The sequence below is a fragment of the Trachurus japonicus genome, chromosome 20 (genome assembly GCF_045865225.1).
Source record: "Trachurus japonicus isolate A0001 chromosome 20, Traja_1.0".
NCBI classification, from domain to species: domain Eukaryota; kingdom Metazoa; phylum Chordata; class Actinopteri; order Carangiformes; family Carangidae; genus Trachurus; species Trachurus japonicus.
Window position 1 is genome coordinate 7,488,544 of NC_140926.1, and position 24,899 is coordinate 7,513,442.

The following is a 24,899-nucleotide window of genomic DNA, read 5'->3' on the forward strand; positions in this document are numbered from 1 at the left end:
TGCAGTCAGACACCAAACTTGACAGGAACACTGGGGAGTCCTGTTCTGTCTCTCTCTCCCCCCCACTCCTCTCTCTTCTCTCTTCTCTCCTCTCTCTCTGTCTTTCTCTGTGTCTCATTCCTCTGCTTTTGCCTCAAGAATATTAATCAGGAACCGTCTTTGAACCGCAGGCAGACAGCGAACCCCCCCCCACACCCACACCACCACCCCACTGAGACAGTTGAGCCCCAACCTGAGTGAGATTAGCCTCGCCACCATGCATGCAGCCTGAGAGCCGCGAGACGACCGCCAAAAGTTTAAAAAAAAAAAACGGCCATCGCACATTGTCAAATATGGCGGAAAATCTCATTTGACTCGGTCCGAGATAGCATTGGGTGTCTGGAGATAGTAAACAGTGTTCAGATGTGCTCAGAGACATGAAAAATCAGGAACATCCACATGGAAAATGCAAAAGACACCCTCCCACCCTCCTTTTTTTTTTAAAGGACGGGACCAGAGAATCTTCTTCTGAGGATTTTTTTTTTATTGAGACTCTGGGTGGGAAGAAGAAATACCACAGGGACTCAAAAGACGAGAGATGAGAGCCAAGGGTTTCAAACAAGTTGATTACAAATGGCAGCGAAGCTACTGTATGGTTCTTTTAGTCTGGATATCCCATTTTCAAAAAAATGTGGGATTTTCCTCTTTTTCCTTTTTTTTCTTTTCTTTATCTGTTCTTCCGGATGCTGAAAAATGTTTTTAACGTTCAATAATCACATCTGGCAACAAAACAGCTTGCTTAGAGGCAAAAAAACAGAAAAGAAAGAAAAAGCAGAGATGTGCCCAGGGTGTGTTTGCAGCAGAAAGAGAGAGAGATTTGAGAGCTTCAGTAGCATTTCACAAAGACACCCTTATATGTTCAGAGCAGTTGCCTGTTAAAGCTAATAAAGATTCAACAAGGTGCATTCTCTACTCTTGCCAAGATGTTTCCTCTCTCTCTCTCTCTATCTATCTTTCTTTTTCTCTCTCTCCTTCTCTCTCTTTCTTTTGCTCTGGAAGTGCTGAGCGTTTTCGGTGGAGATTTTCTGCGATTCAGGCGACACGACACGACACGCGCCGGATGACATTCAGCGTAATCATCCGGCATCTTTTGATGAAAGAAGAAGGAAGAAGAAACACATGAAAGAAAGATACGATTTATGGAGCACACACAACCTAAATGGCATATAAATGAGTTTACTAAAAGTTGACCTTGAAAGCTCATTCTGCTTTAGAAGAAAATGTTTTAACGTCTCCTTTTATGGTGCTCAGAGATAATGGGCGCCTTATTAGGAAACACCACCACCACCACCTCCTCCTGTTGTATAACCATGGAGAATAAAGGGAGTCTGATAATAGCTCTGTAGTGTCTGTCGATTGCCGTCGCCTTGTGTAATAATGGATCAATGTAAAGTTCATGGACATGTCATTTGTAAGGATTTTTTTTCCGGTTTGATGCTCCCCACAGTTCCTAAAGTTTCCATAGTGATGATTAGTTCTCACTTCTCACTTGATATCGGTCGTTTTGAGGAAGATTTATCCCCTGAGATCCTGTAGTTGTGCATCTGTGTCTTGAGTGGTGCACAACAGGTAAGGATCAGCTGTTTCTAGGCTCTGACACAGGTTTACTTTAGCTGCTGCAGTTTATTCCAGTGGTACGACAATGGTAGAAAAAGTTAAAGTTAACTCAAGTCAACACCAGAAAAAAATCATCTTGAATTTAACAAACACAAACAAGCAGAAACAAGATTTTAAAGTGATGAACCGACTTGTTGTTCAACCATTTATTGATTGATTTTGCATGTACTCTCTTTCTCTGATTGAGCCCTCAGGCCACCGTACTTATCAGTATCAATAACAATAGCGCTAATGTCATGTTTTGAATTATTTCTGATATTCTGAATGATGGATTGTTGGAAAGCCGGTGCAGTTCACGGCTCTGGTGGCAGCTTTTATAAAAAAAAAAGTTTTCCAAAGCTTGAGCTTGACCCAAAGAAGAGGATAAAAGTGCGGACGCTTCAGGCTCTGCTGCTTAGATGCTTAAATTGTGAAACTAAACAAAACACAACTCCGCCCACACCACTACATCTTCCCCAGAATGAGGGAATAGATTAGCTCCATAAAATGCTTCTTTATAAAAGAAAAATAGATATTTATATAACTCTACACCTTATCTACAGGTGACCGGAAACACCTTTAACAGGGATCAGTCTGCTGCAGGGCTGTGCAGTGTAAATCAGCATTAACCACAAACATAAAATAATTACTCAGTGTAAGATTTGATGTAAATCTACAAAGATAGGTCAATGTGAAATAGATTAGATTGTGAATAATTTACATCTCTTAGATTCAAGAAGCTCCTGTTCTTTCTAGACTTTTTGTTTTTTGTTTTTTCCTTCGTTTCTGTTTTTCTTACTCCTCTTACTTTTACCTGTTCAGAGCCAAGACCAATGTTAGGTCATAATGTCCCACTAGACTCTATTTTAGTGAAGAAGTGGCACATGGCACAAGATGCACTCACAGTATGGGTGTGCCGAGCATTGTGTTGCCGCACAGCTGGAAGCGCGGTGGAGGTTGGAAGGAGGGAATACATTTTTAGTCGCAGGTGTTGACACGAGCCATGAAAAATACAGCGACCTCACTTTCTTCTGCTTTGAAAGCAGTCGTGTCCAGTTGTTCTGTCTGTGATGGCTGGAGCGGTTCGAACCGGATCTACCACAAAATAATGATAAAAATAATAATACATTTGATTTATATAGCGCCTTTCATACAAAAAATGCATCAAACAATTAAAAACAATATTAATCAAAAACGATTAAAGGCGATAAGACAAGTGATAAACAATAGCAGTCATACAAATAATAGTTAGCCAGAGTTAAAAACCAAGTTAAGAACAGATAGATTTTTAATTGTGGTTTAAAAACATTAAGATATGTTGCCATTTTTAGATCCCTAACAATATACTTTATTAAAAAGGAAGGTTTTAAGTTTATTCTTGGAAATAGAGAGGGTTGTCTGCACCGCGGATTTGGATTTGGACAAAGGAGGAAACAGGTCGAGCCGTTTGCTTCACACCTGATCTGTAGTCAACGCCCTTATTTTTCTTTTCTTTTTTTGGTGCAGCCAAGTTCAAGTTAGTGTGTTAAACAAAGTCTCAGCCCCACATGCCGTCACAGTGTGTGTTTATACAGTAGTATAGTAGTATATCGTGCAGTATCCAGAGTGTGTTGCAGGTTTGCAGGTCTCGGTCTGTGATGATGTACATGCTCTTCGACAGTGCAGTTATCCCGGGGTGTGACATCTTTGAATCAGCAGTGATAAACAGATGTATTTGTGTGTGAACGGCGCCTCAGGCCTTTGACTCGACTCTACCTTGTTCCTTTTGACCCTTTCTTTTTGTATTTCTGTGATGCAGCTGATTATTCCTGGTTTAAAAACAGAAACCCTGCCTCTGGCTCTCTCTTTCTCTTTCTCTCTTTCTCTCTCTCTCTCTGTCTTTCATTCATCTCTCCTCCTCCTCCTCCTCCTCGTCTCTCTCCCCTCCCCTGCAAACTGAAGGCAACCTCAGTGCCAATTTCATGGCAGGGTAGCGAGCAGCGCAGCAGAAATTATCCACTGCAAAATTGATCTAAACAATCGCAAAGTGGAACGGTAAGGAAAAGCAGGAGAATGAAATTGGGAGAGTCTGTTACCTTTTTGAACTCACCTTATCGCAGAGAGGGAGGAATTGTGCTGTGCTGCTTACAGGGAATACCAATAATTCGACTCATGATATAGAGATTTTTTATGCTACTGTACAGTCATAAATTTCAAATGTTTTCTGTGCAGCAGTAAGTTTTTTTTCCTCTAGACTCACAGTTTCCTAACTACAACAGAAATATTGAAAAGATGCTTTAATAGTTAACAGATCCGAGCGTGTGTGTTGACATTTAAAGGTCGCATGTTATCTAAAGTGAGATTTCCATGTGTCGTGTGATTATAAAGCAGCTCTATGTTGGGTTTTTTAATGAATACTGTGAAAAGTATCAAAGCCACAGAGAAACACACACAGTCTGTTTTCAGAAACTGAGCCGTTAAAACCAGCCGTTAGCACTTCCTGTGACTTTATGATGTCACAACAAAGCCCCGCCCCCTCACCACCTGGACCCACCATGCAACAACTTGCAGGATTTGGTTTCTCTGAGTGTTTTTAACCTGTATTCTGCTCTATTTTTATTGGATCACTCAGAAAACAGTCAGCCAATCAGAAGAGGTGCTCACAGCCTCCTCTATTCTGATTGGCTGTCATCGACCTGTTGTTACTAGAGCTGTAGAGAGAAGCTTGAATGACCCAGGCACGGTACATTTATCACATCTCATGCCGTCAACCTGATGATTTGTTTTATATATATATTATATTAAATAAAAAAATATATTTTAAGATGATTCTTAACCAAACTTTTCCTCTGCATTGTCTTATAGACTAGAGAAAAGTTGAACTCATTCCACCCTACCTTACTCTTTACTTTCTTCCTTTATCTTCCTTTATACGCTCTTTTTTCCTCAACTGCCCACACACACACACACACACACACACACGCACTCCTCCCTCCCTCAATCTTTTCCTCCCCTGCCCTCCTTCCATTGTCAGGCCTCTACCGCCACAGTGCCATCTGGGTCGAGGCTGATAAAAGCTCATGTGCCGGGCTGGCGGTGCCTGCGGGTCTGCCAGGAGCCAGCGAAGCCTGACTTTCAGAGGCGATGGGAGAGATTTGTGGCAGCCAAGGAAGGAATTGCATGCCGTTAACGTGCTGATCCAGACAGCCCCACCCCTGTCTATCTGTCAGTCAGCCGGGGCTCTCGCATGGCCCCTGCACCGGCCTTAATCCTCGCCGAGAAAAGAGAAAAAACCAACACGGGACGAGCTGACTTCTGATCTGTGACCCCTCTCATTGCACTTCTTGTTTCATGCCTCTTATCGAGCCATCCCAGTCACAGTTATCTGGACATGTGTCATCAGAGGGGCGAGGGGGGGCCCTAAATTAGCCGACACCACACCATCACATCACCTTTTTCTGATATAAAGCATGTGTCCTCAACAGTGTTGTAGTGGTTTTTCGTTTGCCACACACGCTGCAGTGGTGGAAAGTAACAAGCACATTCACACAAGGATACTTGTTGAGGGATTTCCAGCAGCACATTTATTTGACAGTAGCTGTTGCAGGATTTTTATTATGCTACATTTTTGCTTTAATTAAACAGCTTCAGAGTAATTGTGATGGTTAAATAAATGACTTGTAACTTGTTACAGGGAGAATGTAGGCTCTCTGCCTTCCAATCAGCCAACTTTGTAAAGGTGCGTTGATATCGAACCTTTTATTTTTGTCGCTGTCGCTCCAAAAAAATCGCTTTGTCACTCAGCTGCACCACGACACAAACGCACCCCGTAACCCGTAATTTCTTGTTTATGACAGATAAGACTACAAAAATATACACGTTGTAACATCGCATATGATAAGTAACGTTATCCGGCACCGCTCCATGGATTGATTTCTGGCTGGATTCGAATGCACATGGCCGGGAGGAGGGCTAGCAACACAGAGGAAAAGCGACTAGACTTGCATAGTTCCCAACAAATGGCAAACCAACAAAATAAAATACTAATGTTCATCACCTGTTCAAATGATCCAGTATGATATCTACCCCTCAGAACCACTGGACTTTACTGAACAACTTTACTCTCTACTGACTCTCTACCTCCTGATTCTACATTTAATGCCTTATATCTGCATCCTGATAGTGGACATACCATATCTAGTCCCACACAGGTGTCTGTAAAATGTCAGCTCAGGTGGCTGCAGATGTTTGAGGCTTCATATGTCAATGACTGACTCATTTCTGCAGCTGTGACGTAAAACCCAGAGTCACACACAGAGAAAAAGGCTGTTGAGAAAACACTGAGAAAAGTCCTGATGTGGTCGAAGCTCCTGAGGAGACACGGGTCCTGCTAATCACAGAACTGTGGTTGTGGAAAACATAAGCTGTTTTTTCTCTTAGAGAAGTGATTGCTTCAGTCTCAGGTCTATAACGTCTCAGATATATGATTTGACTGAAGAGATGCACGCCACTGCATGAAAATACAATGTACAAAATAACTACTTAGTGTTTCTTTTGCTATGATAAATGCATATTTACTCCTCTCTTTTGCCTCATTCTTTATAACTGTTATTAACGTCGCTCTATTTTCTAAAATATTCACCATACAATTCAATCCAATGAACTTTTATTTGTCCCCAGACGGCACAGAGAGTAGTAGACATTATTTAAAACACACAGATGCACACACAACCAGTGCAAGACAAAGTGAAGGTGGTACTGTAAGAAAAAACAAAACAATCATCAATGGTGAAAAAAACCAAACCTGTAATATTTTCTGACACCTCTGGCCCTTTCACATCGGTCAGAATATAATGCAGCAGACGGATGATGAAGTGTCCAGGGCGGCAGTGGTGGCGTCTTCTGGCCTCCTCTGTGTGATTTATGTAGCTTGAAGTCAGACGTGTGATTTATTCATGTGGCCAGACGAGTCGTTATCGATTATGCATACGTACATATATTACAGAGACGGAAACAATGGCTGCATTTACTGTCTGGGCGCCCTGAGGTTTCACCTTTGGCCACATCATCATCACCACTGCTGCTGGTTTCATGTTAAATTCAGCAATCGAATTTTAAAAAAAAACAGGTGGACGTGTTTTCTAATGATGACAAAAGGAAATGCATTAGGTATTAAAACACTGTTAAGCCTGTGGATAAAGGAATCGATGTAGTCAATGGGACGTATGACAGCACAGTAAGGCCAACGTTTGTCTCTCTGTGTGTGTCTGTGTGTGTGTGTGTTTGTTCAACAGGGCTGGACCTGCGGCACGCCCAGGTGGTGGCGTTATCCACCGGCACCAAGTGCATAAACGGCGAGTATCTGAGCGACCAGGGACAGGTGGTCAATGACTGTCACGCCGAGGTCACGGCCCGCAGAGCGCTGCTACGCTTCCTCTACTCACAGCTCGAACTCTTCTTAAGGTAAATAGATTTATCCTCAGAGTGTCGTACTTTTTCCTTCTTTTTTTTTTTTTACTTTCTGTGTCGTTTACATCCTTAATTCCCTGAAACAGATAGATAACGTCGCTCGGCGGAGGCAGACAGTCGATTGGTCGTCTGGAAGCCTGGCTCATTATCGACCAATCAGTTTGCTTCTTTGCTGATCAGAGTTATTGATTTGACTTGGAACAAAACTTACAGCCAGAAGTTTAAAGAAGTACCTATGACGCATTCACACATTTTGCATGTAAAGTATTAATCTTAAGTACCCAGAAACTATATATTCTCTTATAGTAAGGGCTTAGGTTTGAAGAGTTTTTAATCCTCTTAACCAAATTTTTTATTATCATTATTATGTTTTATATTTAACATATAAGATCCGTATTTATATCTAAACAACACTCTGCACAGTAAAGTGTCAGAGACAAAGAAAGTAAACTTTAGGAAGCCACTTGTTAAAGAAAAAGAAAAGAAATCTAAATATTTTTTGCATTTTCTGCATCCAACATCAATATTTTTAAAATCTATGAGGTCCTTATGACATTTACAGTGAAATTCTGGTAGTGCTGCTAATCCAGTATTGATAATCTACTAACATAAGGCTGGTGGTGCTAGATTACTGGCTAATTTACTCCTAGTGTCTCTTTTATGTTAAGTACAAAACCTGTTGTGATTGACTGGACTGACACCTTCTCTTAAGCATCGGTGGAGTTGTCTCCATCGTCTGTATCAAAACTTCTGTCCATGAGTATTAGAATAAAGTTAGAGTAGAGTAAAGTAAAGCACCTAGTTGAGTAAATGTTAATAAATCAGTTAAGTTGCTGCTGTAGCTTTACACACTTTGGTTTTAACATGCATGACACAACTTGCTGCATCACAGTTTGCACAGTGGCATTAAATATCCAGTTTGTTGTGAGTGTGACCTCTCGCTGCGGTGCCAAAAATCGCTCTCCCTCCTCTATAATCGTCCTGGAAACGGCCAGGCTTCGTCCACCAGAGACTTTTCAATAATCAACGAGCCATATGTGCGCCGTCCTCTCGCGCTAACTAAGCATACCATCACACACTCAACGCTTCAGCTCACGGTCTCAACGGCCTATTTGTTTTTTTAAGTACTTTTTTAAGTGTATGTGCATCGCGTGGCTTTGAAACCTGCACACACACAAACACTAACACACACACACACACACATAAAGATTTCTTACCGGTGTCAAGAGACGGTCTTGATGAGTTTTGACTCCTAACTGCCTCCAGTGCACAAGCTTATATTATGTTTTTGAGCTCCCCGGAGGAGCTCGATAGCAAAGCTGATTCATCAGATTAGTGGCGAGAAGTCTAGATCGCTGAATGTCATATTTGCATACACAGCACCGACTTTTTGTCTTAGCACAATGCCGGATGGCAGGTACAGAGACTTTGTGGCTGAGGAAAACGGCTAATGGGGGAAGATAATTCATAATGAAACGACCAAACAAAATGCCACAACTGCCATATTTACACTGAGCGAAAGGACACCGGACACAGAGGAGAGGTTACGTAAAGAGTGCGGCCGTGATTTGCATCGTGATGCATACTTTAAACACATTATGTGTGTATAAGAACTGATGTGTGTGAGCGATGAGACTGATTATGTGTTTCCCAGTCGACCATATTGCAGCTATTCAGTTTATAATTAATGGATGTGGAGCAAAAAAAACTTTCCTAAACTCCATGTGAAGCCTTTAACATGATAATTAATAATTAATTCACGCGAATGAGATTCTGTTTTATAAAAGTCACCATCTCTTATTAATGACTCATGTCCATCAAGTGTGTAATGCTGCACGTGCACATACTGTAAAGCTGATGTAAACTACTGTAGTCTGTTTATTTAAATGTGAGTCATATTTTTATTGTGTTTCTATATTTTTCCTGTTTGTGTATATTTAAAAAGCAGCAGCAGCTTCATGGATAAACACGGGGTGTTTTTTCCTCGAGGCAAAACATCATCTATCAGTCTTTGCGCAGTGTCATATTTACATGCAGCCACAGGCACATTGACACCTGTGCATTCGTGCCGCACCTGAACAGAGGCTGCGACGGTGTTTACATTCATTTGTCGTAGCTGTTAAATCTCTACGGCAGCTTCAGCTAATGTTCATTTTAGATTTAGTCTTTGTCCTGAGATCAAAAAGTCCATGTCAGCTGTCAACAATTCACATTTAGTAATTTTACTCAGACATAATAAAATTAGTCAGCAGCCAAAAAGAAAACAGAAAACTACAGACTCTCATCTGCAAACAATGCACTAATTTTGCATAATGTGTAAATACACAGCGTAATAACAGGCTTAAAAAACATCAGGTGAGTTTCTGTGGTGTGTGTTTCTGTAGCAACGCTGCGTTGTACAGTATTTGAAGTTTATCCAAATGTCAACTTGTTTTTGTTTTGTTTTTTTGTTCAACCAACTTCCACCGTCGCCATCTTGTTCATTTCCCATCATGATGACGTCTGTTGTCGGTGTCAGGTTTAAGGTTTGTACATCCCTACTGAGGGATTTATTGGAAACAAACTTACTCCTAAATGCAAAACTCAGGGCAGGGACACGAAAACACAGACGACACCAACACAGGGTATTAACGCAGACGATCGGACAAAGACAAAGGGAGAGGCTAAATACCCAAAGGAAGACACAGGTGGTGCAATCAGACACAGGTGGGACACATGAGGTCATCAAAAGGGTGATAAACTTAACAGGAAAACAGGAATGAGACTTCAAAGTAAAACAGGAAAACAGGACACAGAACTTCAAAATAACACTGGAAATAACTACACAAAGGAACCCAAAGAGGACGTAACACTAAGACAAGACACAGTTAATTAAAGGGAGACAACAGGGAAGCAGATCATGACAGTCGGGGCTCCTACAGCGTCAGAGTTTAACGTACAGACTGTAGCTACAACCAGACTGACAGCAGTGGCGGTGCGTTCATGGTCCCGGTTTAAAATCATCATATGGAGTATTAAATTATATGTTTTAATCAACAATATTATTTGGACGTCTTGTGTTCGGCTCATTTATTTGTTGTTTTATATCAAACTATTATTTTTATCTGAGCCAAATCATTTCATTGATCCCCATGAACACTCGGATCCATAGGTTAAACCCTCTCCCCTTGTTTCCCTGGGAGACGAGAGGACAGCGTGAGTAATGTCCAGGTCTGGGTGTGACAGCAGGAGAATGGACCGTGGTCACGTCCATCTCCACCTCCGTCTCCGCCTCGCTTCATCACTGGGAAAGAAAAGTGGAAATCTGTTTCCTTTTCTGTGATGAATGGCGCTGCCTCTCTCATCATCAGTCTCCCTCGCTCTTGTTATTTATTTTTTATTTTTTTCTTCTTTTCTCTTTCTTTGTCGCCACAGTAAAAGCCCTGAAGACTGGGAGGAGTCGATATTCGTGCGGCACAAGGAGTGCGGCTTCAGGTTGAGAGACAACGTCCACTTCCACATGTACATCAGCACCTCGCCGTGTGGCGACGGCAGACTCAACTCGCCCTACGAAATCACCACCGACCGTAAGACACCCTGGCTTTCACCTGTTGAAATTTTATTTAAAGGGATAGTTCAGCATTTTGGCAAATTGGCCCATTGCCATAATCCCTATAGTCTTAGCAGTAGGTTCATTACCTTTAATTGTCGGTGCAAGCTATTTTTAGAACGGCGGAGCAGAGCCTTGAGCTGCTCAGAGCTACGCTATGGAGGCTAATGGGATTTCTTGGTTTCCCTCATCAAATACACAATCCAACAACTCCAAAACGCTCTGGTGGACAAGTTGTGACCTGCACATTCACCACGCTATGAGATAATAACACAACGTTACCACACAGAGTTGTTTTTGAGGTAAATTCGTGCAAAACCACTGATGCGCGTTTCCCTCGGGGGACAGTTTTTCATCAAGCAGTCTCTGTATTTACCTCGAAAACAACTCTGTCTGGTAACGTTCTGTTATTATCTCATAGCGTGGTGAATGTGCAGGTCACAACTTGTCCACCAGAGCGTTTTGGAGTTGTTGGATTGTGTATTTGATGAGTTTGATGAGGGAAACCAACAAATCCCATTAGCCTCCGTAGCATAGCTCTGAGCAGCTCACGGCTCTGCTCCGCCGTTCTAAAAATAGCTTGCACCGACAATTAAAGGTAACGAACCTACTCTGTTGAACTATCCCTTTTAATCTCCGTCATCACACTCGCACTCTCACTCTCTCTCACAACAGATCATTTCCTCCTTTTCCTTTCATTTTTTTCCTCACCATCGAGGAGCCGACTTCCTTTTCATGTCACACTCCATCTTTGGCCTCTTTCAGCCACTGTGCTGCTGACTCCATGACATTTTATTATTATTATTGCTTATGCCCTGAAAATAAACAGGATGTTCATTCATTCAGGTTTTTTCCAGCGTTTTTTTTTTTCCCCTCCAGAGCTCAGTTATGTAACGTGGACCTCAAAATGTATAGATTTCCTCATCTTTCATCACAGTTTGAAGCTGCTGTTGGGCTCTGTGAGTGTGTACACAGCACAGCACATGGTGAGATTTCATGAAACCAGTGGGGATGGAGAGAGAGAAAGAGAGAAAGAGAAAGAGGGAGAGAAAAGACGATGCTGTCAGATCAGAGAAGCCTTTGAACTTGACGTTTTTGGTCATTAAACCTTTTAAATGTTCTGCAGCACGCGCTCTCTCTCTCTCTCTCTCTCTCTCGGAGATTAGAAAATTACTTAGTACCTTTTTCCTGAAATATTTCCGAGCTTAATTTTTAGCTGCTGTCATCAGCCGGAGCAACAACAGCCGTGGAGGAAAAAAGCCGGAGAAAAGAAAGAGGGAGGAGGGTAGGAGAGGGAGTTCAAAATGGATCAAACAACCAGGCAGTTGTAGAGTTTATTGTTTCCTTTTGAGTTTATCTGGTTGATTATTGGCTGATTAAACTGGTTGTGTGTCGTGTTGTGTTGTGTCGATAGTTCACAGCAGCAGACACCTCATGAGGAAACACCGCAACCACCTGAGGACCAAAATCGAGTCGGGCGAGGGGACGGTGCTGGTCCGGTGTCGGGGGCCGGTCCAGACGTGGGACGGCGTCTTGCAGGGCGAGCAGCTCATCACCATGTCCTGCACAGACAAAATCACCAGGTCAGTGATGAGTCTGGGTTTTAAAGGTTCACATATTATGGAAACATCACATTTAGAAGGCCTCTTTAACATATATTTGGGTGTTTTTCTTGCCTTCCGGCCCCCAAAATGTGAGAATTGACATAAAAATCTGTAATTTTCAGGCTCCAGAGGTTGAAATCCATGTGGCTTTACAATCTGTTGTCATCCAATGATGTCATTAGTTTTCACATTTGCATAATACCACCCCACCTGTGAGTACAGGTAAAGGGGGCAAGCAGTGGCTCATTTGCATTTAAAGGGACAGGCACTGAAGCCGTTCTGGATGAAAAGAGCTGTGATGTTTGATCCTTGGGGTATTTTGACGTGAAGTATGTCACAGATATGACTTTAAGACACCTGGGAACTATTTAAATTTGTGTCAAAGGGTCATAATAAGTCTCCTTTAAAGCTTCTTTACCTTCCTGAGTTTGAACTTGGTGTGAACTTGTTCTTTATGTTCAAAATCAAAGCTCCAACTTCATAGATTTGATCCGTCTAATCAGATACAGTGCTGCTTCCTAAAGCTTGAATCTCATTGTATTTATTCCAGCGTGGATTGTGTTAATGTTATAGTGGTGGACAGGGGAAACTCTGAACAGACCATAATGAGAAGAGCCACTCATAAAGGGAGATTAGCTCCCATATGAGACGGGCTGAGCTGTGTTTAAATAAAGCTTTTCAAAATGTGCTCAGACAGAGGTTTGTCTTGATATTTACCTTAACACATCTGTGTGTGTGTGTGTGTGTGTGTGTGTGTGTGTGTGTGCGTATTTGTGTGTATTTGTGTGTGTGTGTCATGTCATATGTGAAATCTTCTGTCGTCCTGGTGATGACTATTGATTTCCCATATGTGACTTGAACGACTAATCCCCTTCTAATGAATAAGCGTATTAATCACATGATTGTTTTAATCTGCAGATCTGCAGGGCTCAGTCTGCCCCAGATAAAAATAAAACACACCAAAACATTGTGTGTTTGTGTGTTTAGGTTGTAGATGTCAAAATAAGAGCTGGGCCGTCCCAAAAAAAAAAAAAAAACAGATTTAAAAAATGCAATTAAGAACAGTGACATTATCTCACCCTAACAGGCAGATGGTCAAATTATATGGGTCAATAATATTTAACGAGAGCCACTAATGGTTCTTACACATCGTCTTCATGTGTGAGGAGTGGATCGCAATGAGATAATAACAGAACGTTACAAGACAGAGTTGTTTTAGAGGTAAATGCAGAGACTTTTTGCTGAAAAACTGCTCCCGATGGGAACGCGGCATCAGCGGTTTTGCATGAATTTCCCTCTAAAACAACTCTGTCTGGTAACGTTGTGTTATTATCTCATAGCGTGGTGAATGTGAGGGTCACAACTTGTCCACCAGAGCGTTTTGGAGTTGTTGGATTGTGTATTTGATGAGTTTGATGAGGGAAACCAAGAAATCCCATGAGCCTCTGTAGCATAGCTCTGAGCAGCTTGCCGCTCTGCTCGGCCGTTCTAAAAACAGCTTGCACCGACAATTAAAGGTAACGAACCTACTGCTAAGACTATAGGGATTATGGCAATGGGCTGATTTGCCAAAATGTGGAACTATCCCTTTAAACTAGTGTTTACCAAAGCTGAAACTTAGCAGAGAGGCTTCTTCCTCTTCTTCTAACTCATCTTCACCTCCTTTGCTCGTGTGATTCGGCCTCGACAGGAACTGAACCCATGAATCCAGCTTAGTAAGCGCCGCACTGTGCCAAGTGAACCATACAGGACCACAGCTGAGCCGGTGTGTGTGTGTGTGTGTGTGTGTGTGTGTGTGTGTGTGTGTGTGTGTGTGTGTGTGTGTGTGTGTGTGTGTGTGTGTGTGTGTGTGTGTGTGTGTGTGTGTGTGTGTGTGTGTGTGTGTGTGTGAGAGGTGAACCCTTCTCCTGTGGAGCTGCTGTTAATTTGACCAATTTGATTCAGTTGGCCGGGGCTGGAGATGGTGTGATTAAATCTACCCAGGTCACCAACGGGGGTGAAAGCAATTACTTGACAAAAAAATAGAGTGACGGGGGGAAGGAGGAGAAGGGGACACCCTGCCTTTCTTCCCCTCCTCTCCTCCCACCACCACCACCAACATTACACCTCCACCATCCTCTTCCTCCATCCTCGCTGAAGCCAGACGGCAGACGCTCTCTCTTTGCTCCACAGCCTCCTCCCTCTCCTCCCCTTCTCTCCCTCTCTCCCTCCTTCTTTCTCTCTTTTTTTTTTCTTTTTATATCGCTGTAAATGATCGGTGGCCGTCGTTAAAGTGAGTGGGTCACCAAGGGCCAGTTTATCAAGGTCAGGGTGGAGGGTGGAACTGAGAGGAGCTTAGGACCGCCGGCCGACTCAACACACACACACACACACACACACACACACACATTGGTGATGGTGCAATCTTAAACTGATCCCCTGGATACTCTTTTTGTCCTCTGTCACACTCGTTTTGCAACCTCCCATTACTTTTTTATTCCCCCCCACTTCCTTCAGTCCCCTGCACTTTATTATGGTTAGTTCAGCTCGGACCACTGGGGATTTTTAGGATCTTTGCTCCCGTCGTAAACACCTCCGACATGACGCCTCCTACTCCTCCTCCTCCTCCTCCTCCTCCTCCTCTTCCTCCTCCTCTCTGTCAGCGCTCCACCTGACGCTCGTCACGTTGTTTTCTTAAGCCGTGAAGCTCCTCCGCTAATATTAGATCTGAAGTCGACAGCTGGATTTAATTGAGGGGCCTAAATGGCTTTCATATATAACGATGATGTTCTCCATTCCACCGCAGTTTTATGCAGATGAACACATTACTTTAATGGTCGGCGTTTACCGGGGGAGGGAAGAAAGGATAGATGTAGAGAGAGAAAGAGAGGGAGAAGGGGAAAGTCTCTCCTCTCCTCTCCTCTCCTCTTTCTCCCCCTCCTCTCTTTAAATTCACACACCTAAGCCAGATGGCTCTTTTCTTGCATGAGATTAGAAGATGTTTCTGATTCACGGCGTCGTCGCCCTCTGGGTAAATTAATATTTCAGGCTAAACTATTTCTGTTTTGTGGTGGAGCAACTGAGGTTGAGCTCCTCCTCCTCCTCCTCCTCCTCCTCCTCTCCGTCTGAGGAGGAGGGAGGGACAGGTTCCTGCAGGTGAAGCACACGTGGGCGGACCAACACTTTGATATTAATTGACTGCGAAAAGAAAAAGAAGAAGCCGTAATGACTGATTATTAAGTCTGCAAGAGAGAGGAGAGAGGAGGGTGGGGGGAAAAAGAAAAAGCCAAGCAGCTAAAGAGACTTTGATTAAGAAAAAGAACAGTGATGTGAAATTAGTCGGATAATGTCAAGTCTCTGATTGTGTCTCGCATAAGTTCATTAGTCCGACGTGGCGGAGGAGCACGTAGCTCAGGTACGCAGCAGGTTTCCTCTCTCTCCGTGATAATAAACACAGTCATTATCATTTTCCATCCATAAATTAGCATCTGCTGGATAAATAGACGGGGATTTGAACAGTAGGTGGCACACGACCAGCTGGCTACAGTAGCTATAGGAGCAGAGGCTGGCAGGATTAGCCCCACAGTGATTTTGTGTCACTGGTGGATCTCCCTAAACACCACACACACACACACACACACAGAGACACACACACACACCCTTGAGGCACTCGCTCGCACCTCCTCGTCCCGCCCGCAGCAGTGCATTAACCTCAGCAGCTCTGATCAACACACACATGCTGATGCGTCGCTCTGTGTAATGAATGCTGATGCACTGACCTTTGGTTGTGGTGATGACGGCTTGTGTGTGTGTTTGTGTGTTTTCTTTCTTTGTGTGTGTCCGTCCATCACGTCCCACATCAAGATAACGATCAAATTGTTTCTACCTGTTATTGACGCTCTTCTCTCCTCTCCTCCTCCCTCTCTCTCCTCCTCTGTCCTGAAGGTGGAACGTCCTCGGGCTGCAGGGGGCGCTGCTGAGTCACTTCGTGGAGCCGGTCTACCTGCACAGCGTCACCGTGGGCAGCCTGCGCCACACCGGTCACCTGGGCCGAGTCCTGAACCAGCGGCAGGAGCGTCTCGGCCCGCTGCCCGCCACCTACAGACGCAACCAGCCCCTGCTCAGTGGTACGACTGCAACTGAATCACACACAAACACACACCTACACACACACAGCGCTTTAACATTGTTATGTTTGTACAGCTACAGCACCAAACAACAACATCCAGTATCTCAGTGTCACTCAACAGTTTCCACAAGGAGCTGCTGCACTTTGTGACAGTGAAGAGGAGAAACTGTCAGTAACAGGAAGACGTTTCTGAAAAAAAACCCACCAGACTCAGGATGGGTTGACGACGTCTTCATCACCTGGTTGCTATGCTACAGAGAGAGCTTTTTCTGTTTCCTCCAAGGTTAGGAATTAGGATTAGGATTAGGGTTAAGAGTGAAGTTTGAGTTAAAAACACAGCTGACAAAACATAATTCACATTATTTTAAAGCACTTTACAGAAAGGATGGGAAGATTAACCGATACGTATCGATACATGATGCAATTTTTGAAGTCAGTAAAAGTTTGCATCAGTAAAAATCGATGTTTTAATGTTTCTGCGTTTATTTGTACATGAAACCGACCAGATAAGATGTTATTTGACATTTTAACTCCATCTAAATAAGATCTATGTTACATTAAATGTGGTTAGGGTTGGGGCGGTGCGTGGCGCAGTGGGTAGAGCGGCCGCCCCATGTAAAGGCTACAGTCCTCGCCGCAGGCGTCCCCGGTTCGAATCCTGCGTCGGGCAGACCTTTCCTGCGTGTCATTCCCCCTCTCTCTGCCTCCCCATTTCCTGTCTATCTCTACTGTCATCACTATCAAATAAAGGCAAAAAGCCGAAAAATATACTTAAAAAAAAAAAAAAAATGTGGTTAGGGTTAAAGTCTAGACCTTTAACTTAATTACAGAGATAAAAACAAGGTTTTATATTACTGATTGGACTGAAAATGACGTGAAAGACAATAAATAATAGTTTAAAAATGTAACAAAAGAATAAATAAAACAAAAATGAAAAGAATAGTGGTGAAAGAGAAATTGTCAAACACTTGTTAACTTGTTTTACACATTTGAAAAGGAATGGGGAGCAGAAAAATCTTATTTAATCCCACCTTTTGTCCATAAATAATTGGTTGATAATAATTTAATTGGTGTGATAACTTCCTCGTACACAAAGTCAAATATTTACAACTTTATTTATCAGTTATTTACAGTTCATTGACAAGAGTTTTAATCTCTGTGAAGCAGGAACACCTGTCGTCTGAGTGTTTTGCAGAGACTCTTTTGTCCCGTCTCTCGTCTCTCTGTCTGTCTGAACTCATCTACTGTCAGAGATTTCTGAATCCAGACCAGATGAACACACACATCCCCTCACACACACACACACATGCTTAACAAACCCCTGCTACTCCGCCCGTTGCGTTGTGGCAGCGAGACAAGCAACAAGCTAAAAAGTTGTCTGGCACGTCTGCTGCTCCGCGGAGACCTCCGGCTTTTTCCGTCTGTAGTGAAGATGAATGCTGGATGAGGATCTGAATGACACCCAACTTGTAGAAAGTGCATCAGCCATCACTTCAGATCTAGGCCAGTCGCAGCCGAGCAGAGTGACAGGGATGCTGCACGGCGATGTAGGACACGTTTAGCTGCTGCTGTGGCGCCATTGATAAGAACAAAAGACAGCGACAGTCACATACAAGACAAAAAAAGAAAAGAAAAGACAAAAAAAGACATTATTATATCATGTCGAATGCACACAGCCGATACATCTACATCTAATACCATATTTCTGTCAGGTTTCAAGTGCACTTCTTGAAGGGCACAGGAACTCTTTGCGTTGCAGGGCTCTGCTCCGGGTAATTGGTTGCCATGAGGATGAATATTTTGTGAGGCCTATCCTCATCAAGATTGATAATTGTGCTGAATTGTCCTCTGGTGATGATGATAGCCGGGTTGAATTCATCACCGAGGCTCCCGACCGCAGCCCCCGACGACGAGCATTTCTCATGATTTGTTCAATGGCTCTTTTGAACGGAAGTCATTTGACTTGTCTGGATCGGGAAGTTGGGTTTTTTTTTTTTTAGATTTTTACAAGCTGCAGTTAATATTTGGAGAACAGCGCTCAGGTATGATGCATTCGTTCATCATTCACACTTACTTATAGGTATTAAGTTGTTCACTGAAGCCGGAGGTAAGCACAGAGTTTGTTTAATGACTTTTATCCAACACCTAACGAAGAACGTACAGCTCCTGCTTCGCTGACGGTGTGGACGTGGGTTTTAAACAGACGTGCACTGCAAAAACGACACTGAATCTGAGGAGAAAATGACTTAATAACAGTGAAATTATCTTTACTTTATCAGAAATTTTGAGATGAGTAAGTTCAGTCTCGAATTCAGCTGCTGTGGAAAGTGTTTGTAGCTGGTTTTAGATCAAATGACTTGATATCAGACTCACTATAGTAGGACATCAGTCAATCACAGGGGCCATAATGTAAACGTATATACACCAAAGTCACCAAAACTTTGCATATCAATGGAAACACAAGAAAATAAATGACTAATTTCAGTGAAAACTTCTCCATTTCAGTTTCATATGATGATGTTGTTAGTACTTTAAACAACTTGTCTCATCTTGAATTGAGACCTAAACCCAGAACTGGTCCTTTATCTCTTAAAGCAGAAGTAAGTGGTCCGGTCGTTTTCGCTAATGCTGCGTTCCAGGCAGGCTTTTGAAATCGTAAATTACAGCTTCAAGTCACAACTTACGACTTTGTAGCGTTCCAGGCAACCCACTCATGTTTTTCCGACCTGTTTTACCGGTGAAAGTCACTATAACGGCCACTCGTAACTTCCGACCGGTGAACTCGTACCAGATCGAACTGGTACCACTTCACGGTCGGAAAAATACGAGTTTCCTTGAACACACCATAACAGTCCTCGTCCCTACGTCGCCACATTCACGGCGTTCCTTGGCTGCACACACAGCCCTGCATGCCGTTCTCTCTCCTCATTGGATAAAAACTGTAGGATACGATAAATGTTTTCTCTTCGGCTCAGAGCAGAGCAGAGTGACTGACAGACCCGTGTTTCAGTCCAAACACTCTATGTAAGTGATTGCTGTCGGAAGATATAACTATTTAAGACTTATATTAACACAAATATATCACTTACTTCTGCTTTAACATATACGTCTTTAACTGTTCAACTGCACATTGAACAGGATATAAATGTAAATTTTAATGTGTCACCAAAGTTTGAGCAGTGAGAATCTGTCACAGCCTTGATATAAAAATGTATTGTATTTTTAAGGGGAAAGAAAAGTACAGATTGGAGACCTGACTGAGGCATAAAAGACAAATTCATGATCAATTTAAGAAGACGGCCTGAATTCATTCAATCTCATATCTCATAATCTCATCTCATATTTCCAGATCTGAGATTGTAAATCTGTAGAAACACATTTGCAGTGTGTGTGACTCTGTGTGTGTGTGCGTGTGTGTCCCGAACTGTCAGATCTGTACACCTGCAGCAGCTTCTGCTTCTGAAGGGTGAAAGAAGGGTGGATGAAGGGGAAGGAAGATGGACAGACGGAGGAGATGGCCACAGACCAAATCAATGTAATCACAGCCCTGAGCCCATTCAATCTGAAGGGAGTCGGGACAGAAAGAGAGAGAGAAGGAAAGAGAGACGGAGGGGATGGGGGAGGCAGGAAGGGAATAAGGAAAAGAGAGAGCGAGAGCTTTTATTCAGATGTCTGTGTGTGTGCATATCTGCCCCCACCTTCCTCTCATCTCCTCCTCCATCCTTTCATCGCTTCTGATGAGCTCCCCGGCTATTGTGTGTCCAGGGTTATTTTAAAAGCAACACCCCTGGAGGGAAAAAAAAAATTCCTGGGGATCGCAGAAGCCCCCCCATCCCCTCTCACTCCCCCTCACACCCCCCCTCGTCTTATCGCGCCGAGCCAAAGCCGGCTCCACCTGAACTGAACACCCGAGGGCCAAACACATCGATGGGGCCGACTCGTCCTTCGCTCGCGCCGTCGTCGTCCTGCTGTTTCACTTTCACCACAGCATGAACAGGAAGTGTGGCGACTAAGGCTTTTGTTGTTTTCGGGGATAAGACGAATTGGAACAACGACAGCAGATAAAGGAAACTTTAATAATGGCCGCCGCGAGGGCAAAAGGCAAAAGGCTCGTTTCCCTGGTGGATGAATACATATTGTAACCACACACACTACCTGAAAACCCTGAAAACGCTTTATTAATTGTGAATAAGAAGCCACAGAAGCAGGTTGTGTTTGTTTTGGCAGACAGAGGGCGCTGGAGAGCAGCCTGACACTAACACAACTTAAAGGGATAGTTCAACATTTTGCCATAATCCCTATAGTCATAGCAGTAGTAGGTTCGTTACCTTTAATTGTCGGTGCAAGCTATTTTTTAGAACAGCGGAGCAGAGCTGTGAGCTGCTCAGAGCTACGCTACGGAGGCTAATGGGATTTCTTGGTTTCCCTCATCAAACTCATCAAATACACAATCCAACAACTCCAAAACGCTCTGGTGGACAAGTTGTGACCTGCACATTCACCACGCTGTGAGATAATAACAGAACATTGCGAGACTGAGTTGTTTTAGAGGTAAATGCCTATAGCCGGATCTACTTTCCAGACGTGGCTGATGAAGCCCACTGGGCGCGTTGCTTTATACTTTTAATTTCAATAATAAATCAGTATTGAAATGACCACATTGTGTGCAGTGGAACTTCGTCCTTTCTTCATGGACTCATTTCCTGACACCAGCGGCACCAATGTGAGGATCTAATCTGTGCAGTGCAGGACAATCTCCCCTTTCTCAATAATATATATATATGTATGTATATTGTTAATGATACAAAGAGTGAGTCGGCCTTCAGCATATTTTCCTACAGCAACAGTTACATGGTCAAAATACATGAAAATAGATAGATTTGTCAGGTTTTTTTAAATGTTATTCACAAACACACTGGAGATTTGAATGACTCATACAGTACTACACAACCAAACATAAACCAGCTCACTGTTAGAGAAGACAGCAGCTCCACTTTATTGGTTATAGTTAAATATTATGTATTGAATGTATTATAAGTGCTGTATAAATGTGTTTGTGGCAGTGGGGTTGTGTTTTTTTCACACACCTGTTGCTGCATCACTCCTCCCTCTGCTGCTCCGCTCGCATGAGAACGAGTTGATAACCTCACAGCAGCAGCACAATAACACAGGATAGATGCAATATGTACATATAAACACACACACACACTGGTGTATTGTTGCTCCACAGCAGCCTCAGATATTAAACCACTGCTGTGTGTGTGTGTGTGTGTGTACTGTACAGCCATGAATCCTATAACCAAAGGCTCTAATTCTGCCTCTTTCATGTCTGCCAAACACTTCCCAGAAGAGAAATTGATCAAGTCTTCAATGAGGGAAAAATCAAATTGGCTATTACAGAAACAGAGGAAGTCAAGTCCATTGAAGGGATGAAATGAGCCATGAATGGAGCGGGAGAAAAGGGGGGAAAAAGGCAGGATGGATAGGAGGGTCTTTTGTTCAAAGAGGTGCGTCTGCACAAGAGAGGAGAGATGGGTAATAAGAGACTTGGAGGATTGTTACCGTGGCAGGCAATTCATTCAGGCTCTAAGGAGCTGCAGAGAAGAAGAGCCGAGGCTGGCGAATGAATGGGAGAGCGAGGACGGGGAAGGGGAAAACGAGCGTGGCGACGGGAGCGATGATCTGAAGGCATGTATTGTGGTTATTGTACGTCAGATATTGTACTATAACAAGCTGTCAGTCAGACGCCGAGATCACAGGCAACTGTTGTTCAGACGAAATAACCTGCCTGCCGATCTTCTCCCCATGAATCGACCCGATATAATAAATAACTGGGTTGGAAGTCAAGGTGAGATCCGAGCTGTTGTTCCCCTCCTGCAGACAGTTTTTCACAGACAAAGAGTGGATTTAATGTGTCGAAGTGTTGTTTGTGGCGCCAGCGTGACATTTATTACTCCTCCTAACGTTTCCTCCTAACGGCAACAAGCAACAAGTTAACTGATATAAAATAAAAACACAATACAACATGTGGTAAGTGAGTAATATAAGTAACGTGGTCAAATATCAGCCGACAGGAAGGTGAAACCAAATCCTGCAAGGTTGAACGGTCCGTCCAGGTGGGCGGGGCTTCGTCACTGCTTAGTTGTGACATCACAAAGTCACTAAAGTCCTGACGGTTTGGTTTTAAAGGGCCAGTGTGTAAAAAAAATGGGGGGAAAACCGTGACATCTACTGTTCAGATGCTAGATTGCAGCGCTTCCTCATCCTTCTTCTTTCCTTCCGCCTTCTTCTTCGTTCTTCTTCGTATTTATGCACACGAAACTCGGCTAGCTGGATTTTCCGTTCAGGCTGCCGTACAAACATGGCGGCGCAAGATGGCGACACTCTCTATAGCAAGACCCTTGCTAGATGTAGATATAAAAGAATAATTATAAGGCTACAAAAACCAAACCAATTTTATTTTATTATACACTTCTACAAATATATTCATGGGTAGTATATTCAGATTTTGCCAAATATTACACACTGGACCTTTAAGGCTCAGTTTCTGAAGAGTCAGAGCTGCACGGAGTTACCATGACAACCAGAGAAAACTCCAGCACATGTAAAACCACATTACAACTTGTAATTTTTTTTGAGTAGATGTGTGTTTTCATCCATGTCTGTGTCTCTTTGTTTATTAATTATGCAAAAAAACTAAACTACTCATGTGGTTAAAGCTCCAGGAATCTCTACTTCTCTCCAAAACATTTAAGGATAAGGATTTTTCTTTCTTCTTCACATTTAATAAATTAAATAATAACTTTTGGATATTGTTTTTTAAAATCAAACAAGTTACTGATGCTGAGATTGTTGGAAGTCAAAGCAAACATGTGACTAACCTACTCAGTTTTCACTTTCACTGTGATTAAATGGCAAAATAACTTGTGCATTTATGAATAATCTAAATAATCTTTATTATTTCGATTATTAACTGTATATTAATTTAGTAGCAGTAAGATTGCTCAATGAAAACTAAAGAAACCGGCACATATACTGATCACTGTGGAGAGTTCCTGTAAAAATAAATGTAAAGTAAAATAAAATAAAAATGAATCAAACTGTATCACTGCAGGAAACTTCTTCCACGCTTCATCCTTGACCCGACCAGTACAGTGTGTGGTTCAATACTTTCTTCTGCTTCAGGCTCAGTCACAGTCGAGTGTCTTCAAAAAAAACCTCAAACGCTGAATCAAAAAATTTCACTCTTACCCAGAATGCACTGGGAAACACCTGCAGTGCCGCCTCTCCAGGACGTTATTTGCCTGGTCTTTGTGACTTGAGATAATATTTACAGTGCACATAGGTGGAAACACTCAAACACAACGTTAACTGCTGGGACTCAAGTGCACACACACACACACACACACACACAGACACACACACACTGGTTATGTGCTTGATTGTGCAGCACTAGGCCCAGGTTGACTCGGCTTTTTTTGCACTGCTGCAAAATCTGTCCGCCGTTCGCCTCGGGGTGTGTGTGTAGAAGAAGGAAGGTCAAACGAAAACAGGAAAAACACACTTTATTTTTGTCCTCATGAGTTCACTATGTTTGGAAACACTTTGATCTGGACTGTGTTGTGTTGACGTGTCGTGTTGTGTTGTGTTTGGCTGCAGGTCTGAGCAGTGCGGAGTATCAGCAGCCGGGAAAGGCCTCGTGCGTGAGCATCAACTGGACGCTGGGCGACACGCAGGTGGAGGTGGTCAACACCGCCACGGGACGGAGACGGGACTCTGGGACGCCGTCACGTCTCTGCAAACACACTCTGTTCACGCGCTGGAGCAGACTGTACCGCAAGGTGAGGACACACACACACACAACACACACAGAGGGAGGTGGAGAGTAACTGAAGTTTATTAGTGAGAAGTCAAGAGCAACACTTCTGGTTTGTGTCTGAGTTTTTATTCGAGGCAGTAAAATAATACAGACGGTGATTGACAGGTGCCACATTTCCATGATGGAGACGAGCGTGAACACACTGCGAGCTGAAGCATCCGTACCAAAATGAGCCACTGCCAAAGAAAGTATCGGGTCATTTTGTAAAAAAAAAACAAAAAAAAACTCAAGGCTGTGCAGAAAAAAATAAACCCAGTTATCAACCGACTGAAAGGATTTGGCTCAGAAACATCCAGCCATGAAAATAAAACGAACAAAAGCAACATGTTCTGTGGAAAAAACTGATAATTTTCTCATTTCAAGACAATTTTCAGATGAGAGATGTTTTTTTTTTCTTCTTCTCACAAGCCCCCTGGGGGACTAAAAAAAAACCTAAGAAAAAACTTCTTTAAAACTTGCCTATAACCTTTTTTTAAATTGTGGACCAATTTTGAAAAGGAAGAGTTTCTAATACAATTGATTGAAATGTTTAAAAAAAAAAATAATAATAATAATATGGATTTTGTTTGTCTTTTTTGTAAAAATAAATAAATAAATAAATAAAAACTTTCACCGTTTTTTTTTTTTTTTTAGTAA

General features: G+C 42.8%; 1 protein-coding gene across 1 annotated transcript in view; it reads left to right on the forward strand.

Moving 5' to 3' along the window:
• Nucleotides 1-24,899, forward strand: part of adarb2 (adenosine deaminase RNA specific B2 (inactive)) — a 217,482-nt gene that overhangs the window by 189,935 nt on the left and 2,648 nt on the right. The window contains exons 5-9 of the mRNA XM_085763456.1: nucleotides 6,909-7,077; nucleotides 10,498-10,649; nucleotides 12,087-12,255; nucleotides 16,201-16,382; nucleotides 24,044-24,225. Of these exons, the coding sequence (XP_085619582.1) occupies nucleotides 6,909-7,077; nucleotides 10,498-10,649; nucleotides 12,087-12,255; nucleotides 16,201-16,382; nucleotides 24,044-24,225 (854 nt within the window). The remainder of the gene's footprint in view (nucleotides 1-6,908; nucleotides 7,078-10,497; nucleotides 10,650-12,086; nucleotides 12,256-16,200; nucleotides 16,383-24,043; nucleotides 24,226-24,899) is intronic.